Genomic DNA, 23,579 nt, shown 5'->3' with positions numbered 1-23,579 from the left:
CCACTCAAAGATATCCATGATGATCTGGATTGCTTAACTGTTCCATATATATATATGAGTATACAAAAAAGTATACCCTGCCGATACAAACATTATAAACTGTCTTAGATCGGATGGACTAACTTCAACATCTAATTTCCAATAGTCATAAACAATAACTGTCCACAGCTCATTATAATTGTAGTCTGCATTGCAATAAGTTACGGTTGTATTAAAATCCAATTTAATACACGATTCAGTTACCCGCCCCTATTTCTTTAATTTTGAGGCCCTGTAAGGGCCTCAAAATTTTGTCGCGTTTTGCGTTTCTCTCGCTAAATTTGAGAGAGGCTCATTCATTCCTTTTGATTTCAATAGATAAATATATAAATATAGATATAATTAGAATTTTAAGAAAGTTGGATCAGTGGGGAAGTTTTACAAAGAGGTCCATAACTACAACTAACAACCTATAGAACTATATATATATTACAATGTCCTCAGCTGTACCTTATGACCCATATGTTCCACCTGAAGATGCACATCCACAACAGAATTCCAGGACAGCAGACCTACAAGCGGAGATCGATGATACCGTCGGTATAATGAGGGATAACATCAATAAAGTCGCTGAACGTGGTGAAAGACTGACTTCGATCGAGGATAAAGCTGATAATTTGGCCGTATCGGCACAAGGTTTCAAGCGTGGTGCCAATAGGGTGCGTAAACAGATGTGGTGGAAGGATTTAAAGATGAGAATGTGTCTGGTATTAGTGATTATCATTTTATTAGTGGTGATTATTGTTCCTATTGTCGTACATTTCACATAGACAGCTATACACATTATTTTTATAAAAGAAAGTGATGTATGCTGTTGTTACGTTTTTTGTTTTTGTTTTGTGTATACTATTTAATCTCTAAATTAGAGAAAGAGCAAAAAGAAAGAAATAAAAGATTTATTTAACTATTCAATAAATATACATAGATATTATTATTAATATTATTATTATTACTTTAATTATTATTATTATTATGTTACTATTTACTCTATAACATTTACATTTTGCGCAACGAGATCAACGATACGTTTTGTACTTGGTAAATTCAGCCACACAGGGATATATGCTTCCACTTGGTCGAATTCCCTAGTTGGGATTTGAACAAATGGATCATCGAATGGACCATTTGGTGTATGCAAGAAAATATCGTTCTTAAGACCCGACTTGTCAGTAGCACCTTCAGTATTAGCTGCGGCAACTGCAGCACTCTCTTGTTTCACTAAATCGGCAACATATTTGAGAATTTCTTCAGGAATAGGGGATTCATAGTCTGCAACATGAGATTGTGTAATCAATTTTTGTAATTGTGCGGGAGATAAATCAGAGCAAATACCTCTTAGGATATTGATATCTTCAATGGTATATTTACGTAATTGTAACAATTTTGAAGTTTGAATTAAATGCTTTAAACAATCGGCACCGTCTGGTAGTTCATGAGATTTACACCATTCTTCTAACCGTGTAATATTATAATTTAATTGTAACCCACGTTTCCATGATAAGAAATTACGACGCATAATTAAATCATTGAAACAAATTGAATCAATATAATTTAATAAAGTAGTCACTACACTACGGAAGACTTCATTTTCTATGTGGAATGATCTCATACACCAATATATGCTGTTGAAAAATGTTAAAATATCGTCCATTGTATAACTATCGTTGGAATTGAAAAATTTATTCAAGAAACTATTGGATTCACTTGCACTGAAACCAGGTAGTGATTCTGACATAACAATAGCAGGAATTGCTTTCTTTTGTAACTCCTTTTGCAATTTTTTCAACCAAATGTTATAAATGTTATAACTCAATGATTCAAAATCTTCTTTTAATTCTGTTACTAATGAAACATATTCGTTATATTCATCAACGTTCATATCATTCTTAAAATTTTCTTCTGTAAGGATAGATTGTCTTGCAAAAAGGACAAATGAATATAATTCTCTGACATTAGCCAACCAAAAAGCACCGCTTGGGATTAAATCACTACCTTTTAACGTAGTGACAACTTTTTGAATGGTAATCAATACTTGTGCCAAGAAATTTTCACTTTGTTTAGTTAAACCAAATCTCCACATCTCACTTAAGACAATGATTAGGATTCTAGCTGGGTAGACAACATCTCTTCTACTCAATGCAATGGATACACCAGAGTCTGGGACCTTGAATCCCTTTAGTAGACCCTCTGTTATTTCAACGTTCAATGTCTCGGTATTCTCCAACAATCTGTATAATTCTTCGTTGATTTGAGCCAAAGAAGATGAGTTTTCATCGTTAGATAAAGTGGAGACAGTTTTCATTAATACTGGCGCACCTGAAGCGTCACTAACCATGCGGTTACCGTTAGTCATATTCATAGAAGAAGGAACAGCAGCGGCCTGTGGTAATGTTGTGGTCTTGACAGCAGTACCCAGATTGATGGAACCTTGTAAGCGAGTAATTTCTTCCTTTAGAGTCTTTACCTCGTTTTGAAGATCTGTATTTTGCATTTGGTAATCACTTAATTGTTTCTTAGCTTCTTCTAATTCTTCCAAATTCTTTGCAGAAGAATCTCTCAACTCATTATGTTGAATAGTCAATTGTTCCATTTGTTGTTTATGGTCTTCGATTTGAGCTGTAGCAGAGACTAATTGTTCATCTAGTTCTTTATGTTTGGTTTCATATTCAGCGTCCTTTTCATTTAATGCATCTTGATGCAACTTCTTTTCTTGCTCAATTGTATCCTTTAAGATAACTGATTCTTCTAAATCTACCATTAACTTTTCAATTTGGGATTTCATTTCTTTATTTTCCTTTATCTTTGCAGCAAGGTTCTCAGTTAGTTCAATAACCTTATTCTCTAGTTTATAACTAACCTCTTGTAAATTCTTGACACTTTTAGCTTCAGATTTCAAAGTTTGTAATTGAGCCATGGCATTACGTCTTCTAATCATAGATTGGATAGTAATAGTACATTTTTTATTCTTTTGGTAAATCTTTCTTGGAACAAAGGATCTAATCCTACTTTGAATAGTGACAGCAGCATCGTGTTGATGTTCGACGAGCATTTGTTTTTGTCTAAGTTGCTTCTTTATCTTTGTTTGCATGACAATGATTGTCCTTAAGATATTATTAAACTCGTGACGAATACGAGACCCTCTAATTGCCGTTTGAACCAATAGAGCAGCATTTGTCTTGAATTCATGATCAACTTTTTGACGTACCACAGAGGCCTTGATAGCAGTTTGTAATAACTTCAATGATTTCATAGTGGCTAAATAATTCTTTCTATAGTGTAGAGATTTGACATGTTTCTGAATCAAAACAATGGAACGATGCATCTTATCACTTCTCTTCTTTTCCAAATAAGCTAACATACCAGCTTTAAAGAAGATTTTAGTGTTACCAATTTGATATTTAGCTTTATCCTCAACAGTGATATCTAAGATTTTTTTACACATATTAATGATATCATCCTTTGTAGTTTCCTTTTGTTGGAAGATTGTAGCGTATTCTTCTGCAGGCAACAAGATATAATATCTTAAAATAAATTCATTGAAGGTCCATCTGGATGGGAAACCTGCACATGATATTCTGATGGTCTCTAAGACACCACATGCTCTCAACTGAGATAACACCATCAAATTGTCAAACTTCCATGCTTCTTTTTCATTGTTCGGTTTGATGCAACGAATATAATGCACATTGGTAGAATTAATGGTTTCCATTAATTCGATCAAAGATTGTTTAAACATTGAACCTAGAGTTGGTTTTCTTTGGACCGTTCTACGACCTCCCATTGGACCTGGTTTCTTGTTCAATTGTTGTTCTTCTTCCTCTTTCTTCTTTTTCATTTCTTCCAATCTTTCAGCAGACTGTTCTAAATTATCTAGGATCTTCGACAAAGTTTCGTTTGTAGTAGCCTTTAACACTTCAAGAAGACCATCAGAGACAGTGTCTCTATTCTTTTCAATAAATCCATCAGTATCATAAGCAACATCGTGAGCGTAATGACTGACAACGAATTTCGTTTGACCAAATCTTGGCTTGGAGAAGACTGTATTCATTGGTGGTTTATCCAAAGTTTGGTACAATTTTTGAGTCCATGATTCATCAGAACCTGCAGGTAATCTACTCTCTTCGTCCAATAATGATAAGATACCAATCTTGTTTTCGATTAAGTCGATACATGGTTGATTATCGTTGAATTCAATAAATGACCATTCGATTTGTTCGTTGACGTACTCTTCTTGTTCCAATTTAAAGACATGTTGATTAAATTCTTGTTGTAATTTTTCGTTAGCATAATTAATGCAAAATTGTTCAAACGAATTTTTCTCGAAATGTTCAAATCCATAGATATCCAGGACACCAATAAAGGATTTAATTTGGTCTGTCACTGCAGGGTTACAAAGGACATTATTAATGTTTTCTACAAGCCAATCGAATAAAGTTGAGTAAATAAATTTGGCTACGGAATCTCTAGCGACTTGAGCCTGATTAAAATTCAGATTGGAAACAATCTTTTCAGATCTTGTTACGATTTGTTTCTTAGTGATCCATTTGGCAAAATTAAATGGATCTATCCCTAGCAAGTCACAAGCGATCATTAAATTTGGTTCATCTGATGATAAAGATGCGTCGTTTCTTGTCTTCTTGATTTCAACGTTACCGATATGTAGCAAAGCAGCTAAGATCTTAAATATGTGTTCTTGGGCAGTTTCATCAAATCCGACTAAAGATAATGCATCAGTAGTGATTTTAAATTCTTGGGAATCGTCTACACCGACAATCTCAGTGGCACCACCTTGATTTAAATAGAAATAATCATCTGGAGAGGTCAAACTTAGGGATTCCTTTGTATCTTGTGACAACCCGGACAACATTTGGTAGAAAATATGATAATTTCTTTCATCTGTGGGTTGATATACCAATCTTGATCTTTCTAATAAATATGTTCTCAATTTAGCACCGATGATAGATGTATGGTCATCAAACAAGATTTCAAGATATTTCCCGAATCTTGACGAATTATCATTTCTTGTAGTCTTTGCATTACCAAAGGCTTCCATAATAGGATTAGTAGCCAAGATTTTCTCTTCTGTCTCTGACATTTCAGTTTGATGTTGAATATTTCCAACATTTGATGACATTTCTTCTTCCACGGAAGCAAAATATCTCATAATATACTTCGCAGAGACAGTTTTCCCAGCACCAGATTCACCACTGACCACAATAGTTTGATTTTGTTTATCGTTCTTCATTAATCTATAGGCTTCCTCAGCGATAGCAAATAAATGAGGTTCCATTTCACCACGACGTTTCCCTGCATAAGCCTGGATCATATCCTGAGAATATAGCTGATCCACACGGTCAAATGGGTTAGCGGCAATCAACACAATACCAGAATAAGTATAAATATTTAATTGCGAGTATCTTTTCTTGATCGCATGCAAAACAGCAGGCTCGTTCAAATAAGATAATGATGTCAAATCCTCAGTGGACTCTAGGATCGGTGGGTTTCTCAGCAAAGGTAGCTCGTCCTCGCTGGCCTCCATAGACACCACATCACTATCAGGATTCTCTAGCTTCAAAGATAGATGGTATTTCCCATCAGACAGCTCGTTCTTCACCACTTCTGCGCCGACCCAGCCTTGATCTTTATCCGGGTACCAACACCTCGTGCCTACTTCTAACGACATATCTTCTGGCAAAATGTGTGAGTGTTTAAATATATACTCTAGTGGTTACACCAAAGGCAAGAAATAGACCGAAAAATTACCAACCTGTGCTCTTGTATAACCTCGAGAAGTCGAAGTGGGTTGTTTATAACTGAATCAAAAAGAAATCAATTCTCTGCTTTCTCAATGGGGCCCCATCACAATAACAAAAACAACACGTAAAGAGACGAAACAAACAAAAATATATAGAAAAAGTATAAACAGCGCGCAAAATAACCTCTTTGTGAGGGTAACCCCCAGCAGGCCCTCAAAACTTTAAGAATTTTCCAAAATTGTTTCATCCAACCATTGCGACATCGATGATCCCTTTACCATTTGCTTAAGAGAAGCCAACAGGTATCAGCCAGCTTTGATCATTTCTTTGCTGTTGACCAGATTAACTTCTTGCTGTCGACGATATACAGAGTTGGGTTGAGAATAGCGAAACAGCTAAGAGGACCAAGCGTGCAGAAAGGATTTCACTCCTATTTATCATCGAGCTATTATTAGTTACAAACAGCCTCATATAGGTTGATTTGAATATATTTGAGGTATAGTAAGTGCAGATAATTGTACGATAGTCGAACTATAAGGATAAAGATAAGAAAAAGTACATTTTAGCTTGTCTGTTGCTTTTTTTTTTTTTGAAATAATGGATTTACTGGTGGATAGAATGGAGAGAAAGGATAGGGAAGGTGTTCCTACTTTTCTCTCGATGGGTGGACAGAATAACAGGTGGAGGATGGAGAAGTTGAGGGCACCTTCAATGGGTGAAAGATCCTCCAGGGACATTCCTTCCAAATTACAGAAGTCTCCTATTATAGCTGTGAATAATGTCCCTATAACAACGATGGGGATTAATGCTGATGAACAAGATCGGTCGATAGTAAATTTACAACGCTACTTCACGAACGGTTATGACGAACATGCCATGATCAGTGATTCAGAGAGTGAAGACGAATCCCGGAGTTATAGTCAGGGGAAACAACTACATGGACACGCATCAAACCGACCAGCCACTACATCGAAAAGTATAAGGAAACCGCAGTCTGCGGATCCAGTGTTTGATTTCTCAGCAGCTGGAACGGGGATGTTTAGTGACTTAGAGTTCAACTTTCCTGTAAGTCCCAAGAATCACACCCTGGCCGTGTCACATAGTCCGAGTCGTATCCTGCCATCGGCATCAATGTCGACGACGGAAGAGTCCCTGAATAGCCCCAGAGAATCTAGAAATGGGTCTATGTCGGAGATGTCGTCGATGGGGCGTCGAAACTCGATGTTTCTGTCGACGCCCAGTTCGGCATTCATGAAGAATGGTAGATCGATGTCCAGTCATTTTAGTTCCACTAGTAGTATGAATAATAAGAAGAGACTAGTCAACCAGTTTTTAAAACCTAGTGAAATGGAGAATGAGGCCTCACAGATGCAATATCATTCAGGGCAATGGCATCAGACACATCGTCCATCGACATCATCATCTAGCGCATTGTCTTCATTACATGGACCATTCCGTACAATGACTTCGTCGTCATCATCAAACGAGGTAAACTTACCACGTCGTGAGAGCAATAATAGTTCGACTTCGTCAAGTTACACACAATTGCACAACGTCCTTTTCAAAGATTTGGACGCGACACAGCAACAACAATCACCATCATTATTATCGACGACAACAACAACAGGCATGCAGGGCTGGACCCTGAATTCGTCAAAATCTTCAGCGTTCTCGTCGATGATGAATATGTATGAATTAAATACTTTTGAGGACTCTAAATCTGTTATCCCGGCTACAGCAACGCCTGAGTTTCGTTCAGTCGATTATAAGGGTATCAAAGACACCACTACAACGAACAACAAAGACAGTCGGGATGTCTTGAAGCAACCACAACACAGGGGTCTTTTACAAAATAATACAGAGGATCCCGATATGTCGCTGTATTACGAGAAGCATATCCATAGGAGTCTTTCGAACTTACAAACAAAGCTCAGAGATACGTTCCAAAACAGCGTAATACAAGAAGAGACCAAGTTTACTTCAATGTTACAGCATTTCGATCAACTCACGGAAGACTACGAAAAGGTCAATGAGAGCATCCGTGAACTCCGTCAAGTCGTGGATACCAATTACGACACCAACGTCAAACAACGGTTTAACTTAACAGACGAAGCATCGTTCCAATGCCAGATGAACTGCACAATGGTAGAGTGTGTGAATGATCTGCAGAGTCTCGAGGCCCGCATGCGTGCATGCCAGGACAAACTGACCTCACAAAAGGAAACTATCCGTAAGCTAGACAACCTACTGGTAGTCGAAAACTCTCTCAGAGAACTTGACAAAAACACCCTGTCAGTGCACAAGTACAAATACTTCGTCTGTGATGTCGTCCTCGTAGCTGTCCTTGCCATAGCAGTGATGCTGTACCGACAAACCCCATCCATATGACGCAATCATATACATATATACATTAATACATACAGACATACGTAATGCACGGACGAGACATGAACTCCCCGTAGAGTCAAGAACCCCCCCCCCTGCAACCGATGAAACTTTGATAGTTCTTCTTCTTCTTCTTCTTCTTCTTCTTCTTCTTCTTCTTTCTTCGATTGATTGATTCGATTATGGCAACTTTCGCAGTGAAATGACGCAACGGGCGACTTTTGCAGCGAAAAAAAAGTGAAAAATTTCAGAAAATGAAAAATTGTGTGTGACACACGAACGAATCTTAGTAAGACAGAGACGTCGAACAATACCCAATATATATATATATAGGCATAAAAGAAGGAACAAGCAAAGGAAGCTCAACATGGAAATAAGAGAATAGTTATTTTGACGTTTGAGCTGTGCAAAAGAAAAGCAAGTTAAACGTATAGCGATCCTACTTACACCCTATATATACACCTTAATAGTTTTTAACCAAAAGAAAAAGTAAAAGAATTTATAATACTCCCCACGAATATGTCGTCAGCTTATGAAATTGCTAAAAGTGCCAGAGTTGCTGGTAATATTTTGAAGACTCTGTCCAACGAGAGTCGTTCTGCCATCCTATACAAGATACATGATTCTTTGGCAGCCAGCAAGGATACTATCAAAGCGGCTAATGAGAAAGATCTGGCTGCAGCCGAGACTTCTAATCTATCCAGTGCCTTATTGAAACGTCTAAACTTGTTTCAAGGCGATAAGTTTGAAACTATGTTGCAAGGTATTAAGGACGTCGCCGATTTACAAGATCCTGTCGGTCAAGTGAAACTTGCTAGACAACTGGATGATGATATGATGCTATACCAAGTCACCGCACCAGTGGGTGTGTTATTAGTCATCTTTGAGTCTCGTCCGGAAGTCATTGCTAACATCACTGCTCTATGTATAAAGAGTGGTAACGCCGGTATCTTAAAGGGTGGTAAAGAATCTGTCAACACTTTCAGAGAGATGGCCCAAGTTATCAATGATACCATTGCTAAAAACGTTGCTGCCACTGGTGTCCCCCTAGGCGCCGTTCAACTGATAGAGACTCGTCAAGACGTCTCTGATCTATTAGATCAAGATGAATTGATTGATCTTGTAGTTCCAAGAGGTTCTAACGCATTGGTGAGAAACATCAAGAGAAATACAAAGATTCCTGTATTGGGTCATGCAGATGGTATTTGTTCTGTATATGTGGATGAATTTGCAGACTTAGAGAAAGCCAAAAGAATATCCGTAGACGCGAAGACAAATTATCCAGCAGGTTGTAACGCTATGGAAACTTTGTTGATAAATCCAAAGTTGTCTCATTGGGAAGATGTTCTAACAAATATGATTGAAAATGGTGTGACTTTACATGTTACTTCAGATGTAAGGGACTCTTATACAAAACAAATCGGTGATAAACTTACAGATGATATAAAATCTCATATTGTAGATGTTAATGAAAAGGAGGATTTCGACAAAGAATTCATATCCCTAGATTGTGCTGTTAAGTTTATCAAGGATACTCAAGGGGCCATCGAACATATCAACGAGCATTCTTCTAGACATACAGATTCTATCATCACAGAAAATAAAGAAAATGCAGACAAGTTCCTAAAGGGTATTGACTCTGCAGGTGTCTACTGGAACGCCTCTACAAGATTTGCCGACGGGTTCAGGTACGGGTTTGGTGCTGAAGTTGGTATATCGACTTCAAAGATCCATGCTCGTGGTCCAGTGGGTCTTGATGGTCTAGTCACATATCAATACCAAATCAGAGGTAATGGTAACATTGCAGCCGATTATTTGGGTGCTGGTGGTAATAGAGCATTTGTTCATAAGGATCTAGATCCAACTAAGGTTTTCTTGTAGAATATTGCATTTTTTTGGATGCTGCGACCTCTAAGAGAAACGTAAATATCTTTAGATCATTATGTAAATATTAACTTCGTACGCAATAATAATAATAATAATAGTAATCAATAAATTAATATACAGAAAATTCCTTTATTATCAAGGTTAAGGAGGTGGGGGGATCTTTAAATATATCTATGTATCTATAATAAAGTAGACGTGCAATACCAAAGGAATTAGAAAAAAATGGCTTGTCTTTTTTATATTTTGTCTTACTAATGCATTTTGGAACGAAGTCGTAAAAATAGAAAGGAATATAACTTAATACAAATCTTTCGAAACTTAATGAGCAACTTCTTGTTCTGGTTGTTGAACTTCGCGTTCTTCTTCGAACTCGATCTCGACCTTTGGACGTTTACTCTTTGGAGCCTTTGTCTTCTTACGTTTCTTGGAACCTTCATCAGCATCACTATCGCTGTCACTGATGTCACTTTCACTCTCTTCATCAGAGGATTGTTCGGCATCAGAATCAGCTAACCATTTTTGTAAGTCTTCTACACTGACATAGTCAGCATTAGCTTCATCAGCCACATATTCAACTTCACCGTCATCACTCTCTTCTTCCAATTCTTCATCTTCCAATTCTTCATCCTCATTCTCATCTTCCAATTTACCCATAACTTTCTTCCAGATCTTTTCGTCGACGTTTAATGGTTTATCACCATAAGCACCACTCTTTAATCTATCCAGCAATTCCTTTTCAATGGCTTTTTCGATCTTAGCAGCTGCTAGAGCTTTTCTTTCTCTGTTTTCTTCTCTACGTTTCACCTTTGGAGCCACACCAACATAGTGTCTCTCTTCTTCTCTCAAAGTCATACGTCTCTCTGTAATGGCAACTTGTGTCAATTTGGTGAATCTTTGTTTACATTTATGTTGGAAAAATTTACTCCAATAAAGTAAATGTTCATCAATTTGTTGTAAAGCCTTTGAATAATTCTTTGATAACTTAATACGTTCCCATAACTTCGCTGGAGTATGCGCTCTTTCAGGAGTCTTCATGTACAAATATATCCTACCTTTGTCACTCCTCACAGTGGCATACTTTGAGTTAGCCAATGGACATGACTGTCTGGTACATAGACCTGTCACATTGTATGGATCCCTACAGAAAGTCTGCCCACTGGGTGACTTTATACGATGCGAACAAAAACTCTGGTTAATCACTTGCCAAACAATTTCATCAGACATATCTACAATTTTTTATTTTATTCGGTTCGCTTATAAACAAATAGCTAGTTAACCACTCAAATCAGTCACTGAAACACTACACTATCTCAATTTCTCTTATACCTTTTCAAGTTGATCATCATCTCATCTCATCTCTCTTTGTGATTGAAAATTTCAACTTTTTTCAACTTTTTTTCTTCAGAAAATTTTTCAGTAATAACGCACCCACACACCGCACAGTGTTTTTATTTTGCGATGAGGAACCCTATGTTTGGTCCTTAGAAAACCCTAATATTTGGTGGAAATGAAAAATTTTGAAAATTTTGGAAATTTTTGGCTTTCTGAAGTCGCAGCAAGACCTTGAAGGAAATGTGGAACAAATATTTTATGCAGGTAGAAAGATATGGGAGCGTTGAACCACTCTAACAGGTATTTTAGGGTGTGGATTTGTGAATCGTGAATCATTTTTATTTACTTTTAGAAGTTTTGCTTCAGTTTATACTTGAGTTATTAATTTTTCCTGCTTTGGCTTGTTATTTAAGACACTTTAACCTTCTAAAGTGCTGGCCCTTTTTTTGATTTTAATTTCTTAACCAGATACACTAAAAATACAGGATCGAATTCTACTAGTACCTAGTTTTTTATTTGCTTACTTTGTGGTATGGTGTTTTCGAAGTTTACACAAGCTTATGGATCTTCTAATGGGAAGAATGAGAGCAGAAAGAAGAAAAATAGTGGATCTCCTAACCCGACCCATGTGGCAGAATGTCCCATTGAGCTCTCCATAAAGATTGAATCGCCACCATGTGTATTGTATGGCAATGCTGTGGATTCTTCAGGTGCTTTACTTGCAGGACTACTTACTTTAAAAGTAAAGAAACCTCGTTCAATAGATCAAGCAGCAAGCGCTCCATTAAGAGCTACGAAGAGCACTCCATCATCGTCACTGAAAAAAAGTACAGCTGGCTTATCTAATGAAAGGAATTCTCAGACGTCTTTATCTAGACAAGCTCAACTGGCCTCTATGGAAGGGAAAAATTACAAGAATATTAAAGTTGTTGCTGTGACTTTGCGGTTTGTCCAAAAAGTTCATTATCATATGCCGTTTGTGGCTGAATCATCAAGTATACAAAATTGTAATAAATGTAAAATCAAGATGACAGAATTGAAAAAGTGGAAAATTCAAACAAAAATGGAAGAGAAATGTATTGGCAAACACATTTATCCCTACTCGTATCTAACACCCGGAAATTTGCCCTCTACGTCATCATTGGGTGCAAGTGCAATGACTCACATTGAATATGAATTGATTGCAATTGCAAAATATAACATACTTAACGATCCTGAAACAAAGACTCTACGATTGAATATGCCTATCCAGGTGACACGTAGTATACTGAGGGGACCCGATAAGAATTCGTTGAGAGTATTCCCTCCTACTGAATTGACTGCAGCTGCAGTGTTACCTAATGTAATATATCCAAAATCTAGTTTCCCACTAGAGTTGAAGTTAGATGGTGTTTCATCTGGTGACACGAGATGGAGAATGAGGAAGCTTGCATGGAGGATAGAAGAAACAACTAGAGTTAGATCAAATGCATGTAATGATCATGAATCTCAGTTGAAAAAATTAGAAGAATCTGTTAAACAGAAGGAGATTGAAAGATCCAAAAAGCCAATACATCCAATTAAAAGATATGGGGATGTAGGCCCACAAGTCAGAGTATCTGTAAGTTCTCCAGAAAATATGCCCTTAGGTCGTATGAGAAATGTACCAGTGGGACTAAATGATTCGTTGAATACTTTGTCTCCGTTTACAGAGGGTCCGATTGATCCGTCTGTCTCTTCAACTGCAAGACCTGTATCACGATCGCAACCACAAGCACCACGAGATGGTAATTCTTCAAGACAAAATGATGTTCAATCTAGGAACTCTCGTAATCGTGATATTGACGACGATGATAATGATGATAATACACCTTTTATTCATCCCAGTGATGATGCTTTGAGACAAGAGATATTACAACAGCAACACCGTCAAAGAGAGGAACAAATGAAACAAGAATTTAAAAATAATAACAGTACTTTATTCACAGAAGAAGTGAGAATCATCTCTAAAGGTGAAATGAAAAGTGGATGGAAAACAGATTTTGACCAACACGGGAAGATTGAATTGGTCACAGATATTGACTGTATGCCGTTGACCACCGGAGTGAGGAACCCATTGCTTTATGCAACAACAGCCAAGCCTATCCCGCCTCAAACTAAGCCTCATATTAACCTGTCATGTGATATTCAGGATCTAGAATTAGGGATATATGTCAACCATATACTTGCCGTAGAAATAGTTGTTGCAGAAGAGACTTTACAATACACAAACGGCCAACCTGTCTCTAAGACACCGAAAAGTGCATCAACTTCTTCAACGTCAGTGGCGAGGGATGACCAAAGATTAGCAGAGTTATCAATTATGTTTGCAAACCAGACAGCTTGGAAAGGGCGTCCCGTTGAAGAGGATGGTGGTTCGTTATCTCCATCTTCTTCGAACAACAATTCAACACCAAAGGCTAAGACTGAAAGCAGTGTTAGTTCAAAGGTGGTAAGTGTACCGACTGGTGCAGCAAGAGTTCTAAGAATGCAATTTAGACTCAACGTAACAGAGAGATCTGGACTAGGTATATCTTGGGATGAAGAAGTTCCGCCTATTTATCAGGATGTTAAAGATTACCAAAACCCACCTAATTATGAGAATGCGGTTGCAAAGACACCAACGAATAGTTTGGATAGCGTTACATCCAACTCCAGTGTGGATGATCCACACCGAGAAGGGGACATTCAAACAGTGTCTAGGAATATACCTGGTATCCCAACCGTACCACAGATGGCACACCATTCAAATGCTAATGGACACCATCGTAATGACCCTAAATTTGATCCATTATCTTCTGTCACCTCCCCTACATTAGAAAATGTCATTAGCATACAAGGTAACGTACCGCATAGAGGACAATTATTAACTCCCGCAACAACACGTAATATGGGAATGATGAACCACTCTCATTTGTACGATTCTGATAGAATCACACAATAATGGATGATACATTTTCCCATATATATATATATATCGTAGTTTAGAGAGTAAGAAGATTAAATGTAGTTGTTGTTTTTTCTTTATTTCAGTTTAACACATTATTTATATATAAATATCGTACAAATATAAAATAGGATTAATATTATTTATAGAAATGACATCAATGACGGTTAGTAATGGTCCATGTCTTTAACCAGTCCAAGTATTCGTACTTGACGACATGTTGGTCCATACCGAATGAAATTGGAGAGAATAGAATGAAACATGCAATGTTACCTACGAAGAATAGAGAGAATAGACCCCATTTAATAAATTTACCACTTTTTGGACATTTTGTTTCCAGGCAAGTTTGTCTCAATAGGACATCGAAACAGTAAGCAAGGATAATTAGAGCAAAGTATAATGCTGGTAAGTAATGATGGACGTATGTGACTCTGGACATGATAACAAATGGCATGAAATGTAGACCCCAACCTAACAATGGGTAGAAGACACCCATCATGAAGACATTCAAGGTTTCACTGGAGGCAAAGTTTGGTAATTGTCTTTCCCATCTGAAAAATAGGACAGCGACGGCTAAGATACAGGACAAAACAGCAATGGTAGAAGCCCAAGTAGAAGTTGGGGTACCAATCAAGTAATATTTGATGGATTCATCGTTCCAACCGTTCAATCTTAGACCGATGTGAAGAGTTGGCCATTCCCAAGCAGAGGAAGCCAAGGAATCGTGCTTTTCTTGATCTGGAATCAAAGCGTTGTTAGTAGCCATCATCGCCAAGTTCAAATGGACGAAGTCCTTAATGAAGTTAGTCTTTGGATATTTGAAATTTTCTGGTCTTGAAGGCAATTTTTCATTGTCATGAGTTTCGATATTCCACCAAGTTCTCTTATCTCTTCTGAAAGGATTCTTAACACAAGCAACTTCACTTTGTCTGAACCCCCATTCTGGCAAGTTGACACCAGTTTGGGCCAGATAACATCCTAATTGAGCATTTTTAATACGGAAAGAAGAAGTCAATGGATGCAACATGGTCTTATCCTCATCACCTCTTTGGTCAGCAATCTCGATGATCCAGTTATCCTGGAAGTCACCTTGGTCCTTGTTACCGTAACAAGAGACTTCCCATTCAGTCTTAGAGACAGGGGCAGCAATTGGGTGAGAGTGTAAGTTTCTACCGGTACTCTTATGGACTAATCTATAAACCCCGTTATCTCTAACAAAATCAATGGCGGTATCGTTATTTTCTGGGTCAAATGGAGTTTCACCTCTGGCGTAGTCCAGGAACCAGTCGTTGTTAGCATCACTGAAACCGTAACATGTAATCTGTTGTTGTTGGGAACCTTCAGGGTATGTTTGAATATGAGAATGCAACAGAGCACCACCCAGGGCTTGGTTTTTAATGGAGAAGGTAGAAGAACCGATAGCGACGTCACGAGGACCCATGCCGACATCGGAGCCTTCTAGACCAGCTTGGAATAAAGAAGGCATGTTGGAGTCACCAGTACCGGAATGAGACAATAGAATGAAATGAATCTTGAAGCATAGCAAGAAGACTAGGAATGGGAACACGATCAAGCAGACAACTCTAGCCAACCAGTGGTTGATATAGGTCTTCCATGACATCTTCTTGTCAGCAAGGAAGCACCATAGATCAATGACGGTGTATATACCTACCAAAGTAATGACGAATAGACCAACCATCTTCACGGAAATGGCGCAACCTAAACTTAGACCGGTCAAACCTAACCATTTCCACCATTTTCTGGAGAAAGGCTTTGATCTTTGGTTGTGGAACATAACAAAACAGTAGAAGGACAGGACGGTGAAGAATAGAAGCATGGAGTCCAATAGGATGAATCTACCTAGAGTAGCGTAAGAGTTTTCGAAAAGCACCAAGCATGTGAATAACCAGACAGTTGGTAATTGGAAGCCGATGGCTTTAGCGGTGAAATAAGCTACAGGGACACACAAGGCGGAGAATGAGGCATTGAAGATTCTCATCTTAACGTAATCGATGTAATCTGGGTACGCTTCACCAGATGGGAAATCCCATGAACCGTTGTAGCCGGCCAAGTAACCGGACAGACCCACGAGCATCTTCCCCAGAGGAGGATGGACATCGTGGTAGAATTCGTGTCTTAGATAGTAGGAACCGAACTTACCGAAATGGGCTTCATCCCACACGACGTGGCTGTTAGCCCCGATCTTGTACATTCTGATGAACAGAGCGATCAGGGTGAAAACTACTGGCATGGCAAAAGCCTCTACCTTCAGCAGTGGGTTTTGAGCCCTGTGTACGCCCTTAGCAGTCTTTGAGACGTCTTCAGCTTCTTCGGCTACTATTTGTTCAGCATTTGCTTTTTTATTTACTCTTGATTTGAGTTGCGATGACCCTGTCTTGTCGTCAAAACCAGTGGAAGAGGACATGACTATCAACTAAAAGTAAATGTATCGTGTCGTGTCTATATGGTTTTCCCGTGGCAGAGAGATTGGTTATAGTTATTCTAAATTAAACAAAAAGAAAATATTTTGGTAGATTGTCAGCTTTATATTAGCAAGAAACTAAGAAACAATTTTTTTCTTTTATTTAGTAAGAACACGAAACCAAAGCTACAATCAATATCACTCTTCAAATTGCAAATGAATATAATAGGATGCTAGAGGGTGAAATTCTCGAGACTCTGTCTCTCTGTTTCTTTGTTGTTGCAGTAGCAATAATTATTGTTATTATTGCTTGACGTGTTCAATTTTTTCCAGAGAATTTCGCAACTGTTTGGCTGTTGCGATTTCTGCCCTCTTCGCCAGTGGAATGGAATGCTCGGGTTGCGCTGCGCTGCTTTCTCGCCGTGTGATGAGGAGCAGTTACCCTCACATTCACAGCACAGTGCGTAAATCCCTTACGCGTCGTTCTCAATTTTTTTTCACTTTTGGCGTCTTTTTGCCTCAGCTGGTAGATATGGTGAGGTAACCGACTCGTCTGTGCCACATCATATAGAAGCAAGCAAGGGAAGTTCAAGTGTTGGGTAGGCAGACTGCCGGCCTGGACCAGTGGATTTAAGGGTACTCAATGTGTCAGGGTCCCTTATGTATAATAAATATGACAAGATGCTGTGTACTGATATCGTGCTATATAGAGGTTATTCTTGATGTTAAGATGTCGTGTGTATATATTGTCCCCAACTGGGGAACGGTGTGGAACTCTACGCCTGTAGTCTTCACTGCTTGAATGTTCAGAGATATTACGCCGAGTCCCCTCAATGCGCCATTCATCGTGTGTACAGTTGGCAAATGTAGGTGTTTCTTCTGCTTTACTGGTCCAGTATGGGGGAGGTCACTAAAATAAGCTGCCATCCGAACAATAAACCAGCCAACCATCATCAATTGACCTGGCTACTACCACATTTTGTCATTGTATTAGAAGTGTACTGGCAACACCTTGGAACACTGCTTGTGCTGGTGGTTGAGTTTACTTCAAATGATGTATGGATGGATGCTTCTGCGACACCCCATCATACCTTTTCAGGACGGACAACCACCCACACACCCCTCCTGTAAGTGAGATGGACCATCCAGTTTCAAATGCTACTAATAATACGGTATTACGGTACTGGCCTGTGGAAACGAACCAGAAACAGTCACAAGCAAATAGAGAACTCAAAACGTTACCTCTTGCGAAGACCACAACAATAATTTGGCCTACAGCAACATTAGAGCAACATTCTGGAAACGTACTTTAGGTTCGGCTACTACGAGTTTGGTCCAATTATTAATAAAAGCACTATTATTGAGATATACCATGATAGAGGGGAGGGGAGGGTACGGGAAACAAACAGGAAACACACCCCAAATATGTAAGGGCCATCTGATGCGACTTACGTACACCCAGCCACCCACCCCTGCGCAGAATCGCTTTCCCCCGGGCTAGGTTAGGTAGGTGGCTCACCCTCCCAACGAACTAGAGACGCAACAGTCTGGGCAGTAGAAACGTTCTGGCAACATCCCAGAAACGTACCTGTGACTGAAGAACTCGGGCACTTTGCGATTTTGAGGATTTTCTGGTCTAAAATGTTGGGAAAACACCATAATTTGGAGAGATGGCATTCCACAGGACACTAGAAACAGACAAGAAACAAACCAGCAACTATATATGTGTGTTACTCCCACTGCATAAGAGCGGGCCGTAGGCTGCTCGGAGACTACGTGCTCGTGCTGGGTGTTTCGCTCCAAATTGGGTGGACGAGCACACAACAACAACACCCACGCACCCTTTGGCCAAATTTTGACTGATGTGAAAAGTACTAAAATATATAGAATACGATGCAAATGAACATCGGAAACATATTAGCAACAAACGAGCAACATATATTATTAAGTAGTTGCCTCTAGTATTATTTAGCCAGTTAAAGCACTAGCTGCAATGGCGCTAATTCCTTATTATACAGGTGTGTTAGGACCACTTTCTGCTGTGTATTAAGTGCAACAAAACTTCTTTTATTTTGAATCACAACTAATTGCAGGGTGGGGAAGAATATATTCTATTCACCTTCGAAGAGTAGCTTTTGTACTCCAAGGACTAGTTTCTGGCAAAACTCCTCTGCGATGTGGAAACAAATGGGGAACAAACTGGAAACTGCTTTTTTTCTTAATTCCTATTATATTTTATGACATATTTTTAGTCCACAGAAATTTGACTATTTTAAAGAGTGACACTAGTACACAACTGTGTGAATGTACATCTTACTTAAATGCATTGATTAATATAAGTTGCCAGAGGACATTTTGATATTATAGAATTACCTATAGTTATACATATAATATTTAATTTTACTTAGTGTCTGTGTCAGCTTTTCTGGTCATGTTTAGAAATAGTGTCTAGAAACTGGTAAACGATATTTCTCAAAATTGTGAGGTATTTCCTGTAAGATAAGGTTTTTAACTGTATTTAATTAATTTACAAACTAATGGTATAATTCTAGAAATATTTTACAGTTATTACATAAAAAATACTACCGCCTTCGTATAAGAATTAAAGATTTCTAAGATTTCTTCAAGTGACGCATTTCGGTGTATTAATATCTTATATAGAACAGAACCATCCTATATCTTTCATTTATGTATTATTGTCTTATTCCTTTCTGTTTCCGTTATACCAGAAACCTAAATGTAGTCCAATATCATGTCTTTATAAAATTTATCACTTTTGTTTTTTTGTTTACAGGAACACCCCCCTAATACTACTTGGAATAAAGAGCAATTCTAACAAAATATAAAAAAGAAAATTATAAAATAAAATTTTCGCAACCTCCTAGTTTCGCTTATATATAGGAAGGCAATGTATTAACAAAAGTATGTAATGAGAAGAACGATTATGAACACAATGAGACGCTTATGATCTGAGGTCTAAATAATTCGAAGAACCAAACTTATGTCCTACCAATCTGTATTACACTTGTAACTATCAAATTATGTCTAAACCTTCTTTATTACAATGACAAATAGTTAATGTAAGTTTTATCGAATCGAACGCTTAAGAAATGTTTCCATTTAGCCTTAAAATTTCTACAATGCTTTTTCTTTATTCTCTAAAATACAATAAAGACAAAATATCCTTTACTATAGAATTTTGAACCTGTTTTTTAAAAAACTCAAGCACTTAAGTTCTTACTTGTTTTAGATTTGGTAACATAGGTATATGTGAAGGATGTGATCGGGAAAATCAATAGTAGACATCTTCTATTTAACTGAACAAATTTTATTATATTATAAAATCAACTTATAGTCGTCTGATCTTTTATATCTTATATAAAGATATATAAAATAAATTACGGAAACAATTATATTCATAAATGAAATATTGTTCCATTTATATATGTTGGATTTTCATTGTCGTGATTATAAATTCACTCAACGGTGGCGTAAGTAATCTATTAGTAAGCTGTTGTGGGATGAAGCTATCAATAGATCATTGTGGGATGAATTTGTCTTCAGATCATAACCTTGGTCATTATCATTCTTATAATATATTTCCGATAAACAGGCATCAACTCAATTGCTTATACAAATATGAAATAAAATTATTTTGTTTATAAGTCACGTGATCAAACTTCACGCGGTATAAAAAGAGCGTTAGAAAAATTTCTTTTTATTGATGGCAACTTGGCCGAGTGGTTAAGGCGAAAGATTAGAAATCTTTTGGGCTCTGCCCGCGCAGGTTCAAATCCTGCAGTTGTCGTTATTTTTTTGTTTTCATTTCTTTTTGAAATTTTGTTGGGTTTTCAACATCTATTGACACTATTCTGAAGCTCATCTATTATTTTTGTCATTTTACCCCATCCCATGTGAGATTTACGTTTTATAGCGATAATAATATATTCTTTTTCTAAAATTATAATTTATTATTCTCTTCCTGAAGGATATTTGGAAGTCTTTCTCTATTACCACTAGTTATATAGGATTTATTTTCTTGTCTTATTGTAGCAAAAGAGACGCAATACAAACCCAAAGATATAACAGCTTTCTCTAGTCCCAGTTCCCTGCTTCCAACTAATACCCTTGTAAACCCTTATTGAAACTGCGTCACTATCATCCTGTACGAGGATGAACAAATTTCGTTTTTTGGTTTCAAAATTGTCATGAAAAACTTTTTGAAATTTTTCACTTTTTGTATATAAGAGAGAGAGAGCATACATAATATTCTGAATAAAACAAATTATTATCTTCTTACCGAAAAGAGTCAGGATAAATATTTTATGGATGAGAGAATATATGGCTATACATTATGATTTGCATATTACATGTATGTAGAATGGAAGGCTCCATTCTATCTGTAATGTATTTTTGCCTGATTGCTCTCATCGATGTTTATCATTTATCCCATCACTGGAATGATCTTTAACAGAAGTAAGGGAGTCTCGATTTTTGAAATCTTTTTCAACGATTCCGTTATGATACTACCGTTCCTAGAATAATAATCAAGAAGTCTATACATATTTCCCGTACGAAAATGTTGATCATGTTTTTTTCACAAGGTCAACATTGTATGTTTTAAAATTTATTGCATATTCAGAGATGAATATGGGAAAGGTACTTTCTTAACATTTTCAAATTGTATATTCGTAGTAATATTTTATAATTAATGCCCAATGTCGTATTCTTGTTATGTTATGCGTTTACGTAATTTTGGCACCCATCAAAATTCATAGAATTATGCAGATAAAGGGAAACTGCTCTTCTTCTTACTACTCATCTTGATTTCTGTCGAAATCAAAAGGAGCAGCAACTTTTCAATATGGGCACCGTCTCTGTGAGAGATTTGCATTTATTTTACCGTACAGGTTTCACGATGATTTTTTTTTGGGCAAAATAATACCATTTTTTTTTTCTCTCATAACAATTAGGTAACGAATGATACATTTTCAATATATAAATCAATGTTGGAAATAATAATTTCTTCGCTAAGAGAGGAGATATATTGGTTAATTAGTATATTCCTTATCTCAACAACTTAATTAAGTGTTTTCTATACTCATCCACAGACAGCAACCATTGTGCTCTGATTCAAGATGATGTCTCCAATTAGTCAAATGAATAGACCGGAACATACTCCATACCCAAAGCTTTCCACCACTCAGATCGAAGAGAACGTTCTTCCTCAATTGAATCAATGGGCTCTATGTAATGGTTTGATCATGGCCGACAAGGATAATGCCAGTAAAGCTACTGTTGCACCAACTACTGTCTTCCCAACTCCTATTCCAGCCAAGGTATTCGAGAACGCGAAGACTCTGCAAAAGACTTACAATCAATTGTACGCCCAAGTTTCAAACTCTGATTGGTTGATGGAAGAAAGTGCTAAGCTTACCCATTCCGATCCTGAGTTTACTGGTAAACTTTACGATATGGCCAAGAAATGTGACTCTAAGCAAACTTTGAAACTAGGTTTATTTAGATCCGATTACTTGATCGATAAAAGTTCTGAACAAATTAAACAAGTCGAATTCAACACTGTGTCTGTGTCTTTCGCTGGTTTATCTACCAGAGTTGGTGAACTACATTCTTTCTTGAACAGTTTGGGTGCGTACGATTCCACTGGTGAGATGAAGATGTTTTATGAAGGTATGGGTGAATTACCTGTCTCTGAATCATCTGTCTTCATGCCAAGGGGTCTAGCTCGTGCTTTCACCATGTATCCATCCATGAATTCCGAAACCAAGAAAGAAAAGGCTGCTATTGCTTTTATCGTTGAACCAAACGAAACCAATTTATTCGATCAAAAAGTAATTGAATTCAATTTGCTGAGATTATACGGTATTAAGAGTATCAGATTAACTTTTGAAGAAGCTCTAAAGGATCTGGAATACAGTACATTCGATGACAACAAGAGAATTATTCACAAGAAGACTGGTAAAGAAATCGGTGTCGTCTACTACAGAACTGGGTACACCACTGGTGATTACTATAACGAATCCTGCTGGAAAGCCAGAGAGTTCTTAGAAAACTCCTTTGCCATTAAAGCTCCAACTTTAGATATTCAACTGGCTGGTTCTAAGAAAGTTCAACAATTGTTGACTCAAGATGAAATTTTAGACAAATTTATTGACGACGAAGCCACTAAGAAAGAACTTGTCAAGACTTTTGTAAAGATTTATCCATTAGATGATTCTAAACTTGGTAAAGAAGGTAAGAAATTGGCTCTAGCTTGTACCTCTAACAATGCTAAATATGTATTGAAACCACAAAGAGAAGGTGGTGGCAACAATATTTACAAAGAAGAAATTCCAAATTTTTTGAAAACTATTGATGAAAGCGAATGGGATTCTTATATCTTAATGGAAATGATTGACGTAAAGGCTAGCACTGAGAACTATCTAGTTAGAGATGGTAAGCTAACCAAAGAACCTGTTATTAGTGAACTAGGTATCTATGGTACCATCCTATTTGACAAGGATTCTATCCGTTCCAACGAATATGCTGGTTCCTTATTAAGAACAAAATTGAGTTCTTCTAATGAAGGTGGCGTCGTTGCAGGATTTGGTACTGTTGACAGCATGTGTCTAGTATAAATATGTTAATATATATTTGAATATCAACGCCCTAATTTAATGTAAAGTAAAAAGATTTTTTTATTATTATTATCAAAATGAATTATGTCATAAGATATATTAGTAGCATTGTAAGTACATGCGAGGTATAAAATAAAAGTAAATTAGATTAAAAA

The 23,579-nt window shown here is 37.3% G+C and overlaps 8 protein-coding genes and 1 non-coding gene across 9 annotated transcripts; 6 read left to right on the top strand and 3 right to left on the bottom strand.

Moving 5' to 3' along the window:
• Positions 1–473: 473 nt before the first annotated feature.
• On the top strand, positions 474–809 carry SNC2 (SNAP receptor SNC2; the record flags this gene model as incomplete). Its single annotated transcript, XM_041550033.1, has 1 exon — positions 474–809. One exon carries the CDS (start codon positions 474–476, stop codon positions 807–809), a length of 336 nt encoding a protein of 111 aa, XP_041405967.1.
• Positions 810–1,021: 212 nt separating this feature from the next.
• On the bottom strand, positions 1,022–5,722 carry MYO2 (myosin 2; the record flags this gene model as incomplete). The annotated part of the gene is made up of 1 exon (XM_041550032.1): positions 1,022–5,722. One exon carries the CDS (start codon positions 5,720–5,722, stop codon positions 1,022–1,024), a length of 4,701 nt encoding a protein of 1,566 aa, XP_041405966.1.
• A 670-nt stretch (positions 5,723–6,392) lies between these two features.
• KABA2_03S13046 (uncharacterized protein) lies at positions 6,393–8,183 on the top strand (the record flags this gene model as incomplete). Its single annotated transcript, XM_041550031.1, has 1 exon — positions 6,393–8,183. The coding sequence occupies one exon, from the start codon at positions 6,393–6,395 to the stop codon at positions 8,181–8,183; it is 1,791 nt and encodes a 596-aa protein (XP_041405965.1).
• Positions 8,184–8,699: 516 nt separating this feature from the next.
• PRO2 (glutamate-5-semialdehyde dehydrogenase) lies at positions 8,700–10,061 on the top strand (the record flags this gene model as incomplete). Its single annotated transcript, XM_041550030.1, has 1 exon — positions 8,700–10,061. One exon carries the CDS (start codon positions 8,700–8,702, stop codon positions 10,059–10,061), a length of 1,362 nt encoding a protein of 453 aa, XP_041405964.1.
• A 324-nt stretch (positions 10,062–10,385) lies between these two features.
• On the bottom strand, positions 10,386–11,291 carry MAK16 (ribosome biosynthesis protein MAK16; the record flags this gene model as incomplete). Its single annotated transcript, XM_041550029.1, has 1 exon — positions 10,386–11,291. The coding sequence occupies one exon, from the start codon at positions 11,289–11,291 to the stop codon at positions 10,386–10,388; it is 906 nt and encodes a 301-aa protein (XP_041405963.1).
• Positions 11,292–11,931: 640 nt separating this feature from the next.
• On the top strand, positions 11,932–14,361 carry LDB19 (Ldb19p; the record flags this gene model as incomplete). Its single annotated transcript, XM_041550028.1, has 1 exon — positions 11,932–14,361. One exon carries the CDS (start codon positions 11,932–11,934, stop codon positions 14,359–14,361), a length of 2,430 nt encoding a protein of 809 aa, XP_041405962.1.
• Positions 14,362–14,521: 160 nt separating this feature from the next.
• On the bottom strand, positions 14,522–16,789 carry KABA2_03S12958 (uncharacterized protein; the record flags this gene model as incomplete). The annotated part of the gene is made up of 1 exon (XM_041550027.1): positions 14,522–16,789. One exon carries the CDS (start codon positions 16,787–16,789, stop codon positions 14,522–14,524), a length of 2,268 nt encoding a protein of 755 aa, XP_041405961.1.
• Positions 16,790–20,512: 3,723 nt separating this feature from the next.
• Positions 20,513–20,594, top strand: KABA2_03S12936. Its single transcript has one exon. It is a non-coding gene; the product is annotated as a tRNA-Ser (tRNA).
• A 1,333-nt stretch (positions 20,595–21,927) lies between these two features.
• On the top strand, positions 21,928–23,424 carry GSH2 (glutathione synthase; the record flags this gene model as incomplete). The annotated part of the gene is made up of 1 exon (XM_041550026.1): positions 21,928–23,424. One exon carries the CDS (start codon positions 21,928–21,930, stop codon positions 23,422–23,424), a length of 1,497 nt encoding a protein of 498 aa, XP_041405960.1.
• Positions 23,425–23,579: the final 155 nt, after the last annotated feature.

The sequence above is a fragment of the Maudiozyma barnettii genome, assembly GCF_903064755.1.
Source record: "Maudiozyma barnettii strain CLIB 1767 genome assembly, contig: KABA2_03, whole genome shotgun sequence".
Taxonomy (NCBI): domain Eukaryota; kingdom Fungi; phylum Ascomycota; class Saccharomycetes; order Saccharomycetales; family Saccharomycetaceae; genus Maudiozyma; species Maudiozyma barnettii.
The sequence above is the reverse complement of the archived record's forward strand: the minus strand, read 5'-3'. Positions and strand labels throughout refer to the sequence as shown.